General features: G+C 41.3%; 1 protein-coding gene across 1 annotated transcript; it reads left to right on the top strand.

The window, feature by feature from the left end:
• Nucleotides 1-314: 314 nt before the first annotated feature.
• On the top strand, nt 315-16174 carry KLB (klotho beta). The gene is made up of 5 exons (XM_072125526.1): nt 315-1212; nt 10336-10846; nt 11476-11744; nt 11870-13013; nt 13668-16174. Exons 1-5 carry the CDS (start codon nt 478-480, stop codon nt 14072-14074), a joined length of 3066 nt encoding a protein of 1021 aa, XP_071981627.1. The 5' UTR covers nt 315-477; the 3' UTR covers nt 14075-16174.

Below are 16174 nucleotides of genomic sequence, written 5' to 3'. Positions count from 1 at the left end.
CATTCTGCATTCTATCTTCATATGACTTTAAACAAACGAAAATTCCACCCAAAAAAATTCCTATATATATACATATATAGGCTCAGTATGCCTGACATGTTTTGCATTCGGAGTCTTTTGGCACCTGAAGGATTAAACTGGAATAATGACAGCATTAATGTATACAGTATAGACATAGATCAGTGTAATGATAGGTAACAGCCTCCCCAGGAATATGAAAGCAAATGAAGTTCTGAATAGCTGGTGCAAGGACACACCACCCCCTCCTTCAGCGACCCCTCCTGAGCTCACAGTTCAAGCTAATCATTGACAGGACTTTTACAATGCAGTTGTATAGAGCAGCTGAGATAAGACAGTCCTGCTCCTGGAGCAGAAGACAGCAGCAGGAGTTTTCTCCCTGCAGCATCTGAATGGAAGTGTCTCCATCCATCCATATGAAAGGAGCCCGATAGTAGCCAGGAAAACAAGGGGGACACCATGGCTGAATTTTGTCTGAAAGGTTATTGCTGGATTTTATTAGTTTTGACAAGACAAGTCATTGGAAGTCCAGGAGAAGGCACTCAAGTTTGGGAAAGATTGAATCAAGTCAACCCTTTAAATGAAAGTCAGCTTTTCACCCATGGGACATTCCCTCCCGGTTTTCTTTGGGGTGTAGGAAGCTCATCCTTACAGATAGAAGATGACCACTCCAGCAGAGGACCTTCAGTGTGGGATCAGTATATGAGGACACAACAGTCTTGGAGGGGCATCCCTTCCATGGACCAACCTGCAGACATCTCAGACAGCTTTTCAAGCAAGGAGTTGCCAGCTCTGGAGTTTTTGGGGGTGAATTTTTATCATTTCTCTATTTCTTGGCCAAGACTGTTTCCACAAGGTAATGGTGACCCCAGTGAGCCAGGTGTCCACTACTACAACAGCACCATTAATATGCTGATCAGGAAGGGCATCCAGCCAGTGATCACCCTCTACCACTGGGACCTACCTGTGCCCGTACAAGAAAAGTATGGTGGCTGGTCAAATCAGAGTGTCATCCATCCGTTCAATAACTATGCCAGGTTCTGCTTCCTAATGTTTGGGGATCGTGTCAAATATTGGATCACCATGCATAACCCTTATCTTATTGCTTGGCATGGATATGGCACAGGGATGCATGCCCCCTGGATTAAAGGAGACTATGCAGCAGTGTCCGCAGTGGCACATACCCTCATCAAGGTAAGTTACTGTGTGCTATAAACAAGTATCATATTAATATTTTGTAAGTGAACTGGGAACACATCTAGATCTACATATGTGATCATACACCTTGCTGTTCAATGCATCTAATTTTCAGTAGATGGCAAAATAGCAAATCCAAAATAATCTTCTCTACCATAAGTTATCAGTAGCCCTAGGCAGACGTTCAGAGAAAATATTCTATCGTTACCTGTAGGGTATGTACACAATTACAGCAGTCACACACTTTTCATAGAGTTGTAGTTGATGGGAAGCAGTAATGTTTAAAGATGTTAAAAATTTTTTTAATATAATTATTGACTTTTAGCACTTTCAACTCAAATGATATTCAGATGGAGATATAATACCCTACACAATGATAACATATTTTCCCCACCAATTTTTAACGTAATATTTTTAAACTGGGTGTCAGGGCTTTTTCACATTGGCGTTGATGTTCAGCTTCAGTTCCATTGTGTCTCCGTTTTTCTTCCGTTTTGTCTCTGTGATGCATCAGTTTTGTCTCTGTGTCCGCAAAAAAAACAAAAGGTTTAACATTGCTTTGAAAACATCACACCTGGTTTTTCAGCCTTATCAGTAAATAAAAAACGGATGGTTGCATCTGTTTTTTTTCTTACCCATAGACTTCTATTGGCTTCCGTAATCTGCATCCGTGAAAAAAATAGGACACGTTTCATGATTTTTTTCCACTGACAACGGATCAGTGAAAATACAAGCCAATGTAAAAACACCCATAGAAATCAATAGCTTTGTGAGGCATCTGTGGAAAACACGGAACCACGGACATGAAAAACAACGCTAATGTGAAAGAGTCCTAAGGCGATAGGATCACTGAAAATAATCATTATGTCTGTTGTATAGGAAATGAACAAAAAAAAATCTATAAAATTCCTCTCCAATAATTAAATCACTAATTGTTAATTCTTCATATTATAACTCCTTTATATTTTTTAAAACTTTTTCACAAAGTAAAAAAAAAAGCACTTTTTACTGTTCCTAAGGAGAATCGTAAAAGTAACAACAAAACCAGTAAGTGGAGTGGCTGTAAAAATGTAGTAGGTACAACACCAATCTAGAACAGACATTGATAAAAGGCGCATCAATTTATTTGAGATTTTCTGGCTTATATACAGTAGCGCCAACATACATCTCATTGATTTATAGATGAGTACAGGCCGTCCCCAGGTTACGGACAGGATAGGTTCTATTGGATTTAAATTTTCGGAACGTGTATATTTAGTTATTGTAACTCAGCTGAAAGGTTATTGGAAGCTTCATTTTTGGCCACATTCCTGCTGAATCCATTGTCAGGGTGGACAATATGGAGTGGCTGTCACAGGATCATCCATCTCTGACAAGTATATTCTGCAGGCAGCTCACATAAGCCTTGCAGGTGGGTAAACTTCAATGAGCACATCCATGTGATTGTGTCTGTCCCATCTTTTGGAGATAATATATAACCACAGCACATTTTTAGGGTTCCATAATATTGATTTAAGTCAAGTTGAATAACATGTATTATCTTAACAATGGCTCCCATCAAGGTAAAATATATATGAGGCTGAAAGAGGAAATTTAGTTACTGAAGCAGATGTGGTGGAAATGGGCAAAAAATAAGCAAATGTAATGATCATTTGGGGGTCAGTGGGGGTCATTTATTATCGCCTTTCAAAAGGAACACTGGTGGAATTTCTTTCCCCTTGCTGCGTCTAATTTATGAATTGTTGGCGTCACAATTCTGGTGGTGCCCCTTGTGGATCCGACACTTTTCCAATGCTTCGATTTTTTTGATCCGTTTTGTGACGCAATTTGTGATGCAAATTTAGAGCTGCTCAAATCTGGATTAGGGAGTATTGCTCCACAAGAAACCATCACAGTACAAAACACTGCTAAAAATGGGTGCCATCAACCAGGCATAGTGCCATTGCTGACCCCTGTCCACCATGTGCAATGGAAAAGAGGGGATCTTAGCACCATGTGGTTGGACACATGTTTATATTGCATACTTTATCTTTTCATCACATTCCCCAATTATGTCAAATCAAGACCTGGTTTTGGTGTCTAAATCCTGCTATAAACTGCAGATATGTTCTGCAGTGTGTGAATGGGGCCTGGTGACTCTTTCTTAAAGGAATTTTCCTCTGAAATGTAAGAAATGTCATACTGTATAATTAATTATTACTCTTTGCAATTCTCGGCGGCTGTTGCATCCTTGACTTTTGGATCTTGTGCGTGTGTTGTGCTCAGTCCCAGATACTCAGTCCCTGTTTATTTTGCTATGGCCAGGGCTGACCGGTTTTTGCTAATGTAGGAGTGATATAACTCTTCAGCAATGCTCTGGATTTTCCTGATGACATGTAAGCAATGTGTACTAGTAGAAGTTTTAAGTAAATCTACCACTAAAGTCAACTAAAATTAAACTCCAGATACTCACTTATACTCCTCTCCACCTCCGTCCTGGAGCTGGTCTTTTTAATCTTGCAGCCCGGTGCACGGGGACGTGATGTCCTGATGCTCCGGGCTGTTACTTATCCACACCTCCTGTGCGATGTCACCTCTCTCTCCAGTATGGGAAAAGGAGGTGACGTCACACTAGAGACGTTAATACTGAACAGCCCGGAGCGCCGGACATCGCATCTCTGTGCTCTGGGCTGCTTTTTTTTACTCTTTTTTTCAAGGCGATCCTGGCGTTTCAGAATTAAAGAACTGATTGAAGAGAAGAGGAGTATAGGCGAGTATCTGTCATTTAATTTTAGTTAACTTTAGAGGTAGATTTCCCTTTAGCTGCAAAATTCTGTTTACTTGTAATTAGAAAATGAAACGTGCATTATAACATGAGTACTGTACATTCCCTGGAGACAAGGTGAAACATACATCTCTTTGGTCAAAGGTCTCCTCATCTGACATACATCTCTGTCGGCAGTGGCCTAAAGGTGAAAACAACAGAATTATACCTACTTCTGAATAAGCAGATTAGTATAGAAAAGTAAGTGTTGGACTGGCCCACCAGAGTCCCAAAGGATCCCCTGGTGGCCCCAGTCTCTAAACCAATAGTGAAGTCCAACCCACATTGAAAGCTACAAGGTTGATAGAGGGTCGGACCATGAATAACTTCAACTGGTAGGATCAAGGAATATATACCGTACTAGGGAATAAAATTCCCTAGTGTATATAAGTTTTTAAGGCCATGATACTGTAGCTCAGTAGGCTTTCGATTTCACATAGAATCATATGGACCATATAGAATCGGACATCAAGGCATCATTGCATGCTTCATGGGATACTAAAGAATAGAAATCTAAATTCTGGAGGGTGCCTATAGAATATGTAGGGGACACAATATGTGCAGGGGCATAAAGACAGGGGCTGTTCCAACTCCAAGACCACTTTAATCATACCATTAATCCAATTTATTATTAGCATTATTACATTTTCTTCTGATATTCTTCTTATTACATCATTATTTGCAGGGTTCTGTCTTCTCTGTGGACACGGCAGGGTGTAAGCGAGATAGCTGCTATCTCTGAACCTTGCGTGCACACCTGTTGTATTCTCACTGCACTGCACTTGTTCCTTTGAATCCATGGACAGGATCAGTGACTTTTGTGCAAGGCATTATTAAAGTTCAGGGCTGTGCATGTTGCCGTCTACCTATTTACAGGCTTCCCTGATTTTATATGTCACATTGCATATTATTGATACATTCTTCATAGAGGCATTTTTTTGGATGCTTATATGATGATACTCGCATTGCTAACTGCTAGGGGCGAGTTAAGACTGCCATGGGCCCTGGGGTGTAAGAATATTACAGCCCCTACAAGTCTGGAATCACTTCCTACATATGGTACTAGAATCAGCTTCTTAGGGAATGGAGGATGCGCTCCTTCTGCTGCTTTCAATCTGAGGTTTTAGGACCTTTAGAGGCACTTCAAAGGTCCTGAAATGGCTCTTGTGTACATGTGTTGTACGAGGATTTCATAGGTATAGATCCTTTTCATTATAAAATTCGGTGGGTGGTTTGGGTAGTCCAGGGCCCGGGCGACTGCCCAAACTGGAATTTTTATATACTAAATGTGAGCACTAGGTACGAACTGTCTCGGACTTTGTTGCAATATAAACAGAAAATTTTAATATTAAAACATTCAAAATAAAAAGACACTTTTAATGGTATACAATTGAGTAATGTGCACTTATGTTGTGTTGCAAAAGATTATTCTAAATAGTCTTTAGGAATGAAATGTCCACTAATATTTCTTCTTAGTCTGAAGTTAGGTAGTATAGCATTAGTCCGTCTACCAAAAAGAAAATACACAATTCATACGTATGAAAAATTTGCTTGGAGGGCAGAAAGACCAAACAATTTACCGCTATATGACTAATATCTTACCACTCAATATTTCTAAATCATATATAGAATTTTAGACAATAATTTATGGTTCTTTACTATAAGAGTTGGCATACAGTAGAATTCCCTATGTAATTAGTAGATAAAGAAACCGTGAGGATCTGGTGCAAGAATTTACAACGTTCTATTGAAGTTCATCTTGCCAGAGTAGATCATGGAGATAAGATGGCACATTGTCTTCTTGTGAGCAGCATATACCTTCCAGGCTCACAGCTGCCAGAAGCCTACATCACAGTCTTCTATCCAGCAAGTTGTCAGTGAGCAATGGCTACGAATGACAGGAGCAGGGCTTTCAGGCATGTCAGATTCCCAGAATTCCACGGACTAATGTAAACTCAAAAAATCTTTGAAAAAACAAGGAAAAATGCATTTGGACTGTACATTACTTTGATGGTTCAGTCACTGGCCTCATCGGTCACATAAATTTATATAACTGCTACAGCCAATCACTGGCCTCATCGGTCACATACATTTATATAACTTTTTCAGCCAATCACTGGCCTCAGCGGTCACGCACATTTATATAACTGCTGCAGCCAATCACTGGCCTCACCGGTCATGCACATTTATATAACTGCTGCAGCCAATCACTGGCCTCAGTGGTCATGCACATTTATATAACTGCTGCAGCCAATCACTGGCCTCACTGGTCATGCACATTTATATAACTGCTGCAGCCAATCACTGGTCTCACCGGTCATGCACATTTATATAACTGCTGCAGCTAATCACTGGCCTCAGCAGTCACGTACATTTATATAACTGTTACAGCCAATCACTGGCCTCAGCGGTCATGTACATTTATATAACTGCTGCAGCCAATCACTGGCCTCAGCAGTCACTTACATTTATATAACTGTTACAGTCAATCGCTGGCCTCAGCTGTCATGTACATTTATATAACTGCTGCAGCCAATCACTGGCCTCAGCGGTCAAGCACATTTATATAACTTCTACAGCCAATCACTGGCCTCAGCGGTCACACACACTTATATAACTGCTGCAGCCAATCACTGGCTTCACCGGTCTAGCACATTTATATAACTTCTACAGCCAATCACTGGCCTCAGTGGTCACGCACATTTATATAACTGCTACAGCTAATCACTGGCCTCAGCAGTCGCATACATTTATATAACTGTAGCAGCCAATCACTGGCCTTAGTGGTCACATGTCACAAGTGTTAGAATAGATGATAATATTTTTGTTCTTGTTTGTTCATCAACTTCCCTGCATTTTTTTTTGTTTTACTCCCATAAGACTACAAAATTACTAAAAGGAAATCTACCATCAAAATCCATCATGATAAACCAGGGGCACCCGCTCATAGATCCAGGCCCCGGGACTGTGGTAATCTTCTTATATTTATTATCCATGGCCTCCTTCCTTCTAAAATCAGCTTTTAAAATAATGCTTCTGAAAAGCCAACTGAGGAGTTTCCCAGGGCCCTTCTCTGCTGTGGCTTCACAGGCTGTTACACTGTGCCGGAGCACTTCCCCCACCACAAAAAATGTGCTGAAAAACGTCCCCTCGACTTATACACGAGTCAATACATAACATGCATACTTAAAAAATAATAAACGTATATACTCACCCTCCGGTGGCCCCGACGTGCAGCGCTGCTCCCCCGATGTCCGCGCGGGTCCTCTTCAGGCTTCCGCGCCCGTCTTCTTTCTTCTGCTGGGCGCCGCCATTGTTTTTCTCCCAGGCGGCGCCTAGTATGACGTCAGCAGCGGCGCGTCATACTAGGCACCACCTGGGAGAAAAACAATGGCGACGCCCTGCAGAAGAAAGAAGACGGGCGCGGAAGCCTGAAGAGGACCCGCGTGGACATCGGGGGAGCAGCACTGCACGTCGGGGCCACCGGAGGGTGAGTATATACGTTTATTTTATTTTTTTAATGCTGGGCTCCCTGTATATTGCTGGGGGCAGGCTGTATACTACTGGGGCAGGCTGTATATTACTGGGGGCAGGCTGGGCAGTGCTGTATACTACTGAACGCAGGCTGTATATAACTGGGGGCAAGCTGTATACTACTGGGGCAGGCTGTATACTACTGGGGCAGGCTGTATATTACTGGGGGCAGGCTGTATATAACTGGGGGGCTGCTGTATACTACTGGGGGCCGGCTGTATACTACTGGGGGCAGGCTGTATATTACTGGGGGCAGGCTGGCTGTATATAACTAGGGGCAAGCTGTATACTACTGGGGGCAAGCTGTAAACTACTAGGGGCAAGCTGTAAACTACTGGGGGCAGGTTGTAAACTACTGGGGGCAGGCTGTATACTACTGGGGGCAGGCTGGCTATATACTGGGGGGGGGGCGGGTCTGTGACCAATGCATTTCCCACCCTCGGCTTATACTCGAGTCAATAGGTTTCCCCAGATTTTGATGGTAAAATTAGGGGTCTCGGCTTATACTCGAGTCGGCTTATACTCGAGTATATACAGTAGGTCTAAATGGCTCCAATCTGATCACTTCCGCCATAACGGCTGAATGCCACCCTGGCTGTCATAGCAGATTATTGTATATAAAGAATGTAATCACTATGTGAAACATATCACTGGTTTTAGATTAACTACTAAATTTATTTGCCCAATAAGTGTATCTGCCAAGTGTATCAGCAGGAGAATTGTCGGCTGTAATGCTACATAAGAGGTTCAATACTGACCTGGCGTCTGGGGAAGGAAACATTTAGCCTTGATTAGAAAAGAAAAGTCTTTTTTGGGGGGGGGTAGTTGCTCAGTTTCTAAACAGAACACTCATCATTTTCATTTTCTAACAAAACATAGAGCAGAGCCCCTCCAAGACCAACTTTTCTGTGACATACTTTAAGTCTCACCTTGTAATATGCTATCTCCTTTTAGTTCCTCCTTCTCTTAGAAGATCACTTTTCAGTGCAAGTTCAGGTGATTGTTTTAGAGAGGTGTTTTCAGGGGCGTAAATAAGGGAGGCAGGGCTCCATAGAAGACTTTTGAATGGGGCCCTTAAAAAAGTATACATATCTGTGTGTAACGACACACGTGAGTTACAATCACACACAGTATATACACTCCATGTGTACATACATACAGCATATACATAAATACATACAGTACCATATACACACATGGATCATATTTACAAATATACAGCATATCCTCATCACATATACATGTACAGCAAATACACACATACATACAGTACAATACAGTATATACACACACCCCATACACCAAATGCCAGGGCCCCCTGACAATGCGGGCCCCGTAACAGCTGCTATGACTGCTACCCCTGTAGTTAGGCCCCTGGTTGTTTTTGCTGTAAAAACTGCTGTATAAAACATCCCTGTAACACAATATAGATCACACACACAGCGCTGTATTATGGAGGCATACACCCCTAAAACTTATGTTCCGGAAAACATAAATAAATGGCGTAGGGGGCGATTTTATCTGTAGAAATCCATCAGAAGGTTCTCTATGTGACATGTATAAAATCAACAGACTTCTTTAGGTGTATTTATACTTTGTACAGTTCACAGTGTGAACAGAGCTGTAATACAAGAATATTTATAGGTCCAAACTAAGAGCAATGTAAAGGGGTGATAGCTTCAGCTTTATCTGGAATAAGAGCAGAGACCATGGGGGACAACTTCTTCTTGCCATAAGCTTCTTACATAACTACCTTCTTCTCCAGTATATTTCATGATTAAATCATGTGCGCGATAATCTCACAAGTTTTATAGGTAAAGAAACAAATCAAAATAAGGCCAGTTTCTTTTTTTTTTTCCATTCATTACACAGTGGTTTTCCAATAAGCTCTTTCTAATTAGCAGTATAGAAGGTAATCTGCTTCCCGAGTTAAGCCGCGTGATTGTTTGTTTTCCCGGAACAATGAGACATCATATTTTTCATGATGCCGTACTACAATGACATCAATGCCCGTCCCTAGGGCTTGGTTGCTATTTCTGTATGACACTGAATGACGTCATTTGCTTCTTTAGACTCATAATTGTTGGCGGATATAATTCCGAACATCTCTATAGACAGGTGCATTAGCTGGGTGTAAGTACTACATATATACAGTATATAAACCATAGTATGGTAATTATAAAGGAGGTGGGTCCATACTTTATCCCCATCTTTGAAGCGACCATATTTGTTCTTGAGGGAATCTTCTAAACCGGTGTCTAGCTACTGCTATCATTGATCCCAGAGTTTAGGGAGGGGAGGGAGGGACCCCATTGGGTCACATTTACTTACCCGTCCGGGGAGATCACCGAACGTGCATTGTCCGACGATAATGCACTGTGCCGACATTGTGCGCCCGAAATCCTGCATGTGTCTCTTCCCCCCTCAGGTCCACCATCTTTTTAGTGTTGCATGTCCCAGCGCATGCCAAAGCCATGTAATCCCTGAAAACGGTGCAAAGTCTGACGAAAGTGCGATCCGCAACCCTAAGTAAATAAGGGTTGACCATAGTATTAAGAAACAAGGTTATTAAAAGACTAATTTATTTGGCTATGACCTAATATAAATTATTTGAAATAGTATTTGTGGAAATGCTACACACATCACTATATGCAACCATTAAGGTAAAATATTGGTATTGCTGTAGTCAGATACCCAGTTTGGTCAGTAATTTCGTTAATGCACTGTGCACTCTATACTATATGTACATTCTGTTTCAATGACTAAGCTCTATTGTTTTCCAGGCTCATGCTGTGGTCTGGCATACCTATAACACTCACTTCCGCCCATCTCAAAGAGGATACCTGTCCGTGACATTGGGCTCCCACTGGATAGAACCAGAGAAAAGACATATGGACTCGTTAGCTATTAATTTGTGCCAAGAATCTATGGATACTGTACTTGGACGCTTTGCAAAACCCATTTATATAGATGGAGACTACCCAGAAAGTCTAAAGAGAAAATATGGCTCCATCCTTCCCAAGTTTTCAGAGACAGATAAAGCTTATATTAAAGGGACGGCAGACTTCTTTGCATTCTCCTTTGGACCCAATAACTTTAAGCGGTCAAATGAATCTAACAAGTTGGTCCGTGTCTTAATTCATTTGAGAGGGGTGTTGAACTGGATCAAGACAGAATATAATAACCCCAAAATCCTGATCATGGAAAATGGATGGTTCTCAAACAGCAACATCCAAACGGAAGACACCACCATGGTCTACATCATGAAGAAGTTTATCAATGACATTTTACAAGGTGAGTAGAGATCCCCAATCCTAACATTAAAGGACATCTACCACCAGGATGAAGGATTGTAAACCAAGCACATTGACATACTCGTGTGTGCCCCCTCTGCAAGGATCCATTCTTTTTTCTTCTCCGATGACTTCGAATCAAATATGGCGGCCCATGCGCCACCGGCATTTTAATGCCTTGGCCAGCTTTGTCATGGGCGTTTACATGGTTATCACCCGGGATGCCAGTATATAACGTGGGTGTTATTGGTGTTTTTTTGCTGCAATATGCAGCAAACACCCAACTTGTATGATGAATGGCAGCCAATGTGCTATTATGTCACACGTCGGTAATGGGTTAAAGATTATGAAAATGAGCCTCAGGGACTTTGGGCTCCATAGCTGTTAATTGAGCCTGTAGCTCATTTACGTAAAAAGCCTTTTCTTGTAAAAACAAGTGCATAAGGAGCTAAAAGAAGGGCAGATCCTGGCAGAGGGGGCACACAACAGCATGTAAGTGTGCTTGGTTTACAATCCTTCATCCTGGTGGTAAATGTCCTTTAATACCATATATTGTAGTAAATTGCATTTAAAGGCAACCTGCAACTTCCAACCGCAAAAACAAACATTCCTATTTGTTCTATTCTACAGCTATTAAATATGACAACATCAAGGTGTTTGGTTACACAGCTTGGTCCTTGTTCGACAGCTTTGAATGGCAAGAAGGGTATAAAATAAGACGTGGGCTGTTCTATGTGGATTTCGCTAACAAGAACAAAGCAGTTACCCCCAAATCTTCTGCACTTTACTTTAAACAAATCGTAAAGGAACATGGTTTTCCAGAAGAGGTTCCAGAACCAACGATTCAAGGACAGTTTCCCTGTAACTTCACCTGGGGGATAACAGATTCTGTACTAAAGGTACGTCTATGGGTATCTTGTTAGTTCTATTCGCCAAGATGAACACAACTTTTTCTTATCTGGATAGAAAAGGGGCATAAAAAGTTCCAATCTTATTTCTTATCTAATATTCCCTTTCTTCACAGGCAGAGCTGGCTCCATCATCTCCTCAGTTTGTGGATCGTAAGTTATACGTGTGGAATATTACAGGTGATGGTATCCTGCACGCAATAAAAGGAGTGGAGCTGAAGACTCGGGCGGCACAGTGTACCGATTTCATCACCATCAAAAAACAACTAGCCCTACTTAAAAATATGAAAGTCACTCACTATAGGTTTGCTCTCAATTGGTCAATCATTATGCCGAAAGGAGACTTGTCCTCAGTTAACAGAGACGTTGTGAGATATTATCGTTGCATGATATCTGAGGCTTCCAAACTGGGAATCACGACCATGCTCACCCTGTACTATCCCACACATGGATCTTTGAGTCTTCCTGGACCATTATTAGAAAGAGGAGGCTGGCTAAACAGAACCATTACTCAGGCTTTTAGTGACTATGCTAAACTGTGCTTTCACGAATTTGGCGATCTGGTTAAACAGTGGATCACCATAAATGAGCCGAACCGCTTTAGCCAATATTATCATCACAGCAGTAACAACACTTACCTGGCCGTTCACAACGCACTCATCGCCCACTCCAAAGCATGGCATTTGTATGACAAGATCTATAGACCCCAACAACGTGGTCAGATATCCTTGTCTTTACACACAGACTGGGCTGAACCTGCAAATCCCTTCATACCTTCCCATGCGGAAGCTGCCGAAAGATTCCTGCAGTTTGACATTGCTTGGATTGCTGAACCGATTTTTGGTTCTGGTGACTATCCTTCTCTCATGAGGCAATACATCACCACCAAAAACCATAAGGGAATGACAACGTCTTATTTGCCCAATTTCACAGAGGAAGAGAAAGAATTGGTCAAAGGTACAGCTGATTTTTTGGCCTTGAATCATTTCACCACCAGATTGGTGATTCACGAGCCGAAGAATGACAGCAGATTTGAATCGGATCGAGACATCCACTTTTTGTCAGATGCAACACGTCTCATGTCATTCAATGGACTCGCTGTGGTACCGCGTGGGATTAGACAACTTCTGAACTGGATGAGGAAGAACTATGGAAATATTCCTATATACATTACAGCAAATGGAGTGGATGATAAAGCATCAGAAAAGGATGAACTAAGAGTATATTACCTACAGAAGTATAGCCAGCAGCTACTACAAGGTGAGTGGTCTTCATCAAAATATGTGAAGGTCTTGACTATTAAAGTATTTTGATACAAACTGATCTTTCTTGAGAAAATAAGAATATTGAACATACTATGTTCATTGTGAAACACAGAGATACCCTTGGCATCCGTGCCATCATTTTAGGTGTTTAAATGGGTTGTATAATGAGCTAGCCTTCAAAGTCATGGCCAACCATACAATTCTTCTACAGCAACCGCTACAGAGGACGTAGCTGCAACTGAATACTGGACACAGAGGTCACTTGCCGTGTTACTGGCATCTCCATTTCCCCAGTGATAGGAGTGAAGATTCATTATTATAACAAGTGACCCCTTTACAGGTGTGTACAGAAAGTCTATGAAGAGCGGCGCAGCTTCTGATCTGAAGCCGGAGCTCCTGCACATGCGCAGATCTCTGGCTTCACAGACGAGTTCTCACAGATGCCGAGGGTGTTGGTGGCGTCGCCACAAGCTACTGGGACATGGAGTAGCCTGTACTCCCGCTCCACTGTGCAGCTACTGCAAGCCCCAGTAGCCTCTGGCGCTAATTTTCACAAAAATAAAGAAAACTAATCTAGGGTGTTAATAATTTTTGTGTATAATAACTATGTAAACTTGAGTGTACTAATCTCTTTTCCCTTGTCTCCTAGCTTACCTTAAAGACAACATCAACCTGAAGGGATACTACGCCTTCAAACTGACGGATAAAACGAAACCGCAATATGGATTCTATAGCTCCGCCATTTACGACACGAAGGCCAAGGCGTCGGTGAATGTGTACAGCGCCATAATTACCGCCAATGGTTTTCCATCAGACCAAAGTAGAAATTCCTGCAAAACTCAGTCTCAAGAGAACTCGTGTCCATTCTGTACATATCTACAAGACAAGAAACCTCTCATCTTCTTCATCTTCTGCTTGTTTTCCACGTCCACTCTTTTATTAACTGTTACAATAATCCGAAAGTACAAGCGAAAGAAGAGAAAACTTCACTCGGTCAAACACCAACACAATGTGTGTTTCCTCATCAAAAAGAAAGATGGTTTCAGCCACTGCTGATCCCTATTGCACCTAAAATTGACTATTTTACTTAAATTTCACTCCATTGCTTCTCTGAAGTCAAAGACTAAGAAACTTTCCGGTGTTCCTGTCCGGGAGCGCCATTCCTTTGTCATATTTATATTTCCTTATGCGTTTTGCTGGCAGAGGAACCTGATGTTCTCATGAACCTATGCAGGAATTAATTTATAAACTGAAATGCGACTGAATGTAAATTTTTCATTATTTAAAAGGAAAAAAAACTACCTTTCCCAAAATATTGGTATTTCCATGAATTGTTTTTTTTTTTTTTAACTTCTAAAAAGTTGGAAGCACTTTTTCTGATAAAGAAATGAATGTAGTGTAAATGCTGCTGGTCTCATCACTTGAGACAAGGGGTAACGTTCCTAAATTACCCTTCAATTTAGGGCTTATGCCCACGACTGTTATTTTCGACAGTTGACAAATATGGCTGCACTAAATACAATAATTTTAACGGATCAATGCACACGTCTATTATTTTAACAGAAACTAATTTAGAGGAAGTAGAGCATGTCCTAGCCAGAACCATTGTTCATCGATCTCTCATAGACTTATGAGGCGCGGTGAAAAAGATAAGGATTCAACTTTCCCGTGAAAAACTAAAGAAAACATCAGTTTTTTTTGGCTAAGAACGGGGTCAGTTGTGGGCATCTAGCTTTAGAGATAATGACATGTACACACTCTTTAATCAGCTATTATTTCATTAACATACATGTAAGTTTAACAGGTAGGTAGAAATGAATTGACACTCATCTAGAGGAGGTGCCTGTAGTGTAAGGCAATAGACTAGTCAGAAAAGGCGAGGCGATGGAAATTGACAATTCTTCCATGTTGATGTTTTTACCTAAACTCTTATGGGAGGGTTATTATTCCTATTTTGTTTGTCTTTGTCAGGTCTGTATCGTGGATAACGAATGTTATCCTGTGGCCCTAATGCTGGGATACACAGTGATCACAAGAATGGAGTAGCTTCAGTTCAGTAAAAGCCAGAACTTTAGACAAATCCCATACACACGGTACGTAAGAGGAAATGTACCAGGGCTGACACTGATATGCACAATTTGTTTTTCATGGGACAAAGGGATGGACCCACATGCACCTTACTATTCTGCACCCATTATATTAGTGACATTGGGTCATATATTTATTGATACTGGAAGGAATACCTACCATTGTCCTTAGAGATGGGTGTTAGTAAATGTTTGTAAAAGGGAAGAGGCTGGTGGGGAATAATGTACACATACAAGCTCATAAACTCTGGTACGTGGCTGTTTCTCCGTGGCTGCTTCTCTTCTATATCTCTATGAATGTAGTTATCAAGATTTACTAAAGCAAATTGTTTTTTCTCGATTTTATGTGTTATCTAAACACCTTCAAAAGTTGTCAGCTATTGTTATTGACTCCCGCGTACACATGCATGCTCAGCCAAATGTTCTTAGTGGGTAGAGAGGAATCAGACACTCCCAGATACCACTAGCCATGGATTATCTCCAGTTGCTTGGATAGGATTGGAATTTCTTGAGCCAACCAGATAAAATTATCCCTCATCATCCATAGACAAAAAAATCCACCAGCCTCCAAATTAGGTTGTCTTATTAGGTCAGAGTCCAGGCCCGTCGAAGGATCCTCTGGGTCAGTCCGACACTGCCTGTGGGTGACATATTAAAATAATACTCAATTTTTATATCCCCCCCCCCCAACATCTGGCACCCCCTATACAAATTATGTTCTTAGCTAATCCCTTTGGAGCTGGAGTTCCCCCCAAGCTTTTTGGCACCTTGAGCGTACACTTGCTACCTTCTACAAGGAGCAATAAGTGGAGCCATTGAGAAATGAACTTCTAGCCTCTTTGTAAGGGGTCTCCACACATGAACCTTTTGACCTTTTAGTAAGGTTTACCCCACTGAAAACCTTCCCTTAGCAAACACAACCTATTACTGACACTAAAGCTGCTTACATTGATCCAAAATCAGCCTGAAAATGAATAGTTTGAATGTCATTTTATTTTATTTTCACTTATTTTATGTCACTTTCGTCATATCTTCGATTCCAATGTTCAATCACCTTTGATCATTCAAA

The sequence above is a fragment of the Engystomops pustulosus genome, chromosome 1 (assembly GCF_040894005.1).
Source record: "Engystomops pustulosus chromosome 1, aEngPut4.maternal, whole genome shotgun sequence".
Taxonomy (NCBI): Eukaryota; Metazoa; Chordata; class Amphibia; order Anura; family Leptodactylidae; genus Engystomops; species Engystomops pustulosus.
The sequence above is the reverse complement of the archived record's forward strand: the minus strand, read 5'-3'. Positions and strand labels throughout refer to the sequence as shown.

What these genes read in the sequence shown, in the direction of transcription:
- KLB (XM_072125526.1), top strand. Translation starts at nt 478, where the DNA reads ATGGCTGAATTTTGTCTGAAAGGTTATTGCTGGATTTTATTAGTTTTG. An exon ending in TGGCACATACCCTCATCAAG is followed by an intron (nt 1,213 to 10,335) that starts GTAAGTTACTGT and finishes ATTGTTTTCCAG; the next exon opens with GCTCATGCTGTGGTCTGGCA. An exon ending in TAGCCAGCAGCTACTACAAG is followed by an intron (nt 13,014 to 13,667) that starts GTGAGTGGTCTT and finishes CTTGTCTCCTAG; the next exon opens with CTTACCTTAAAGACAACATC.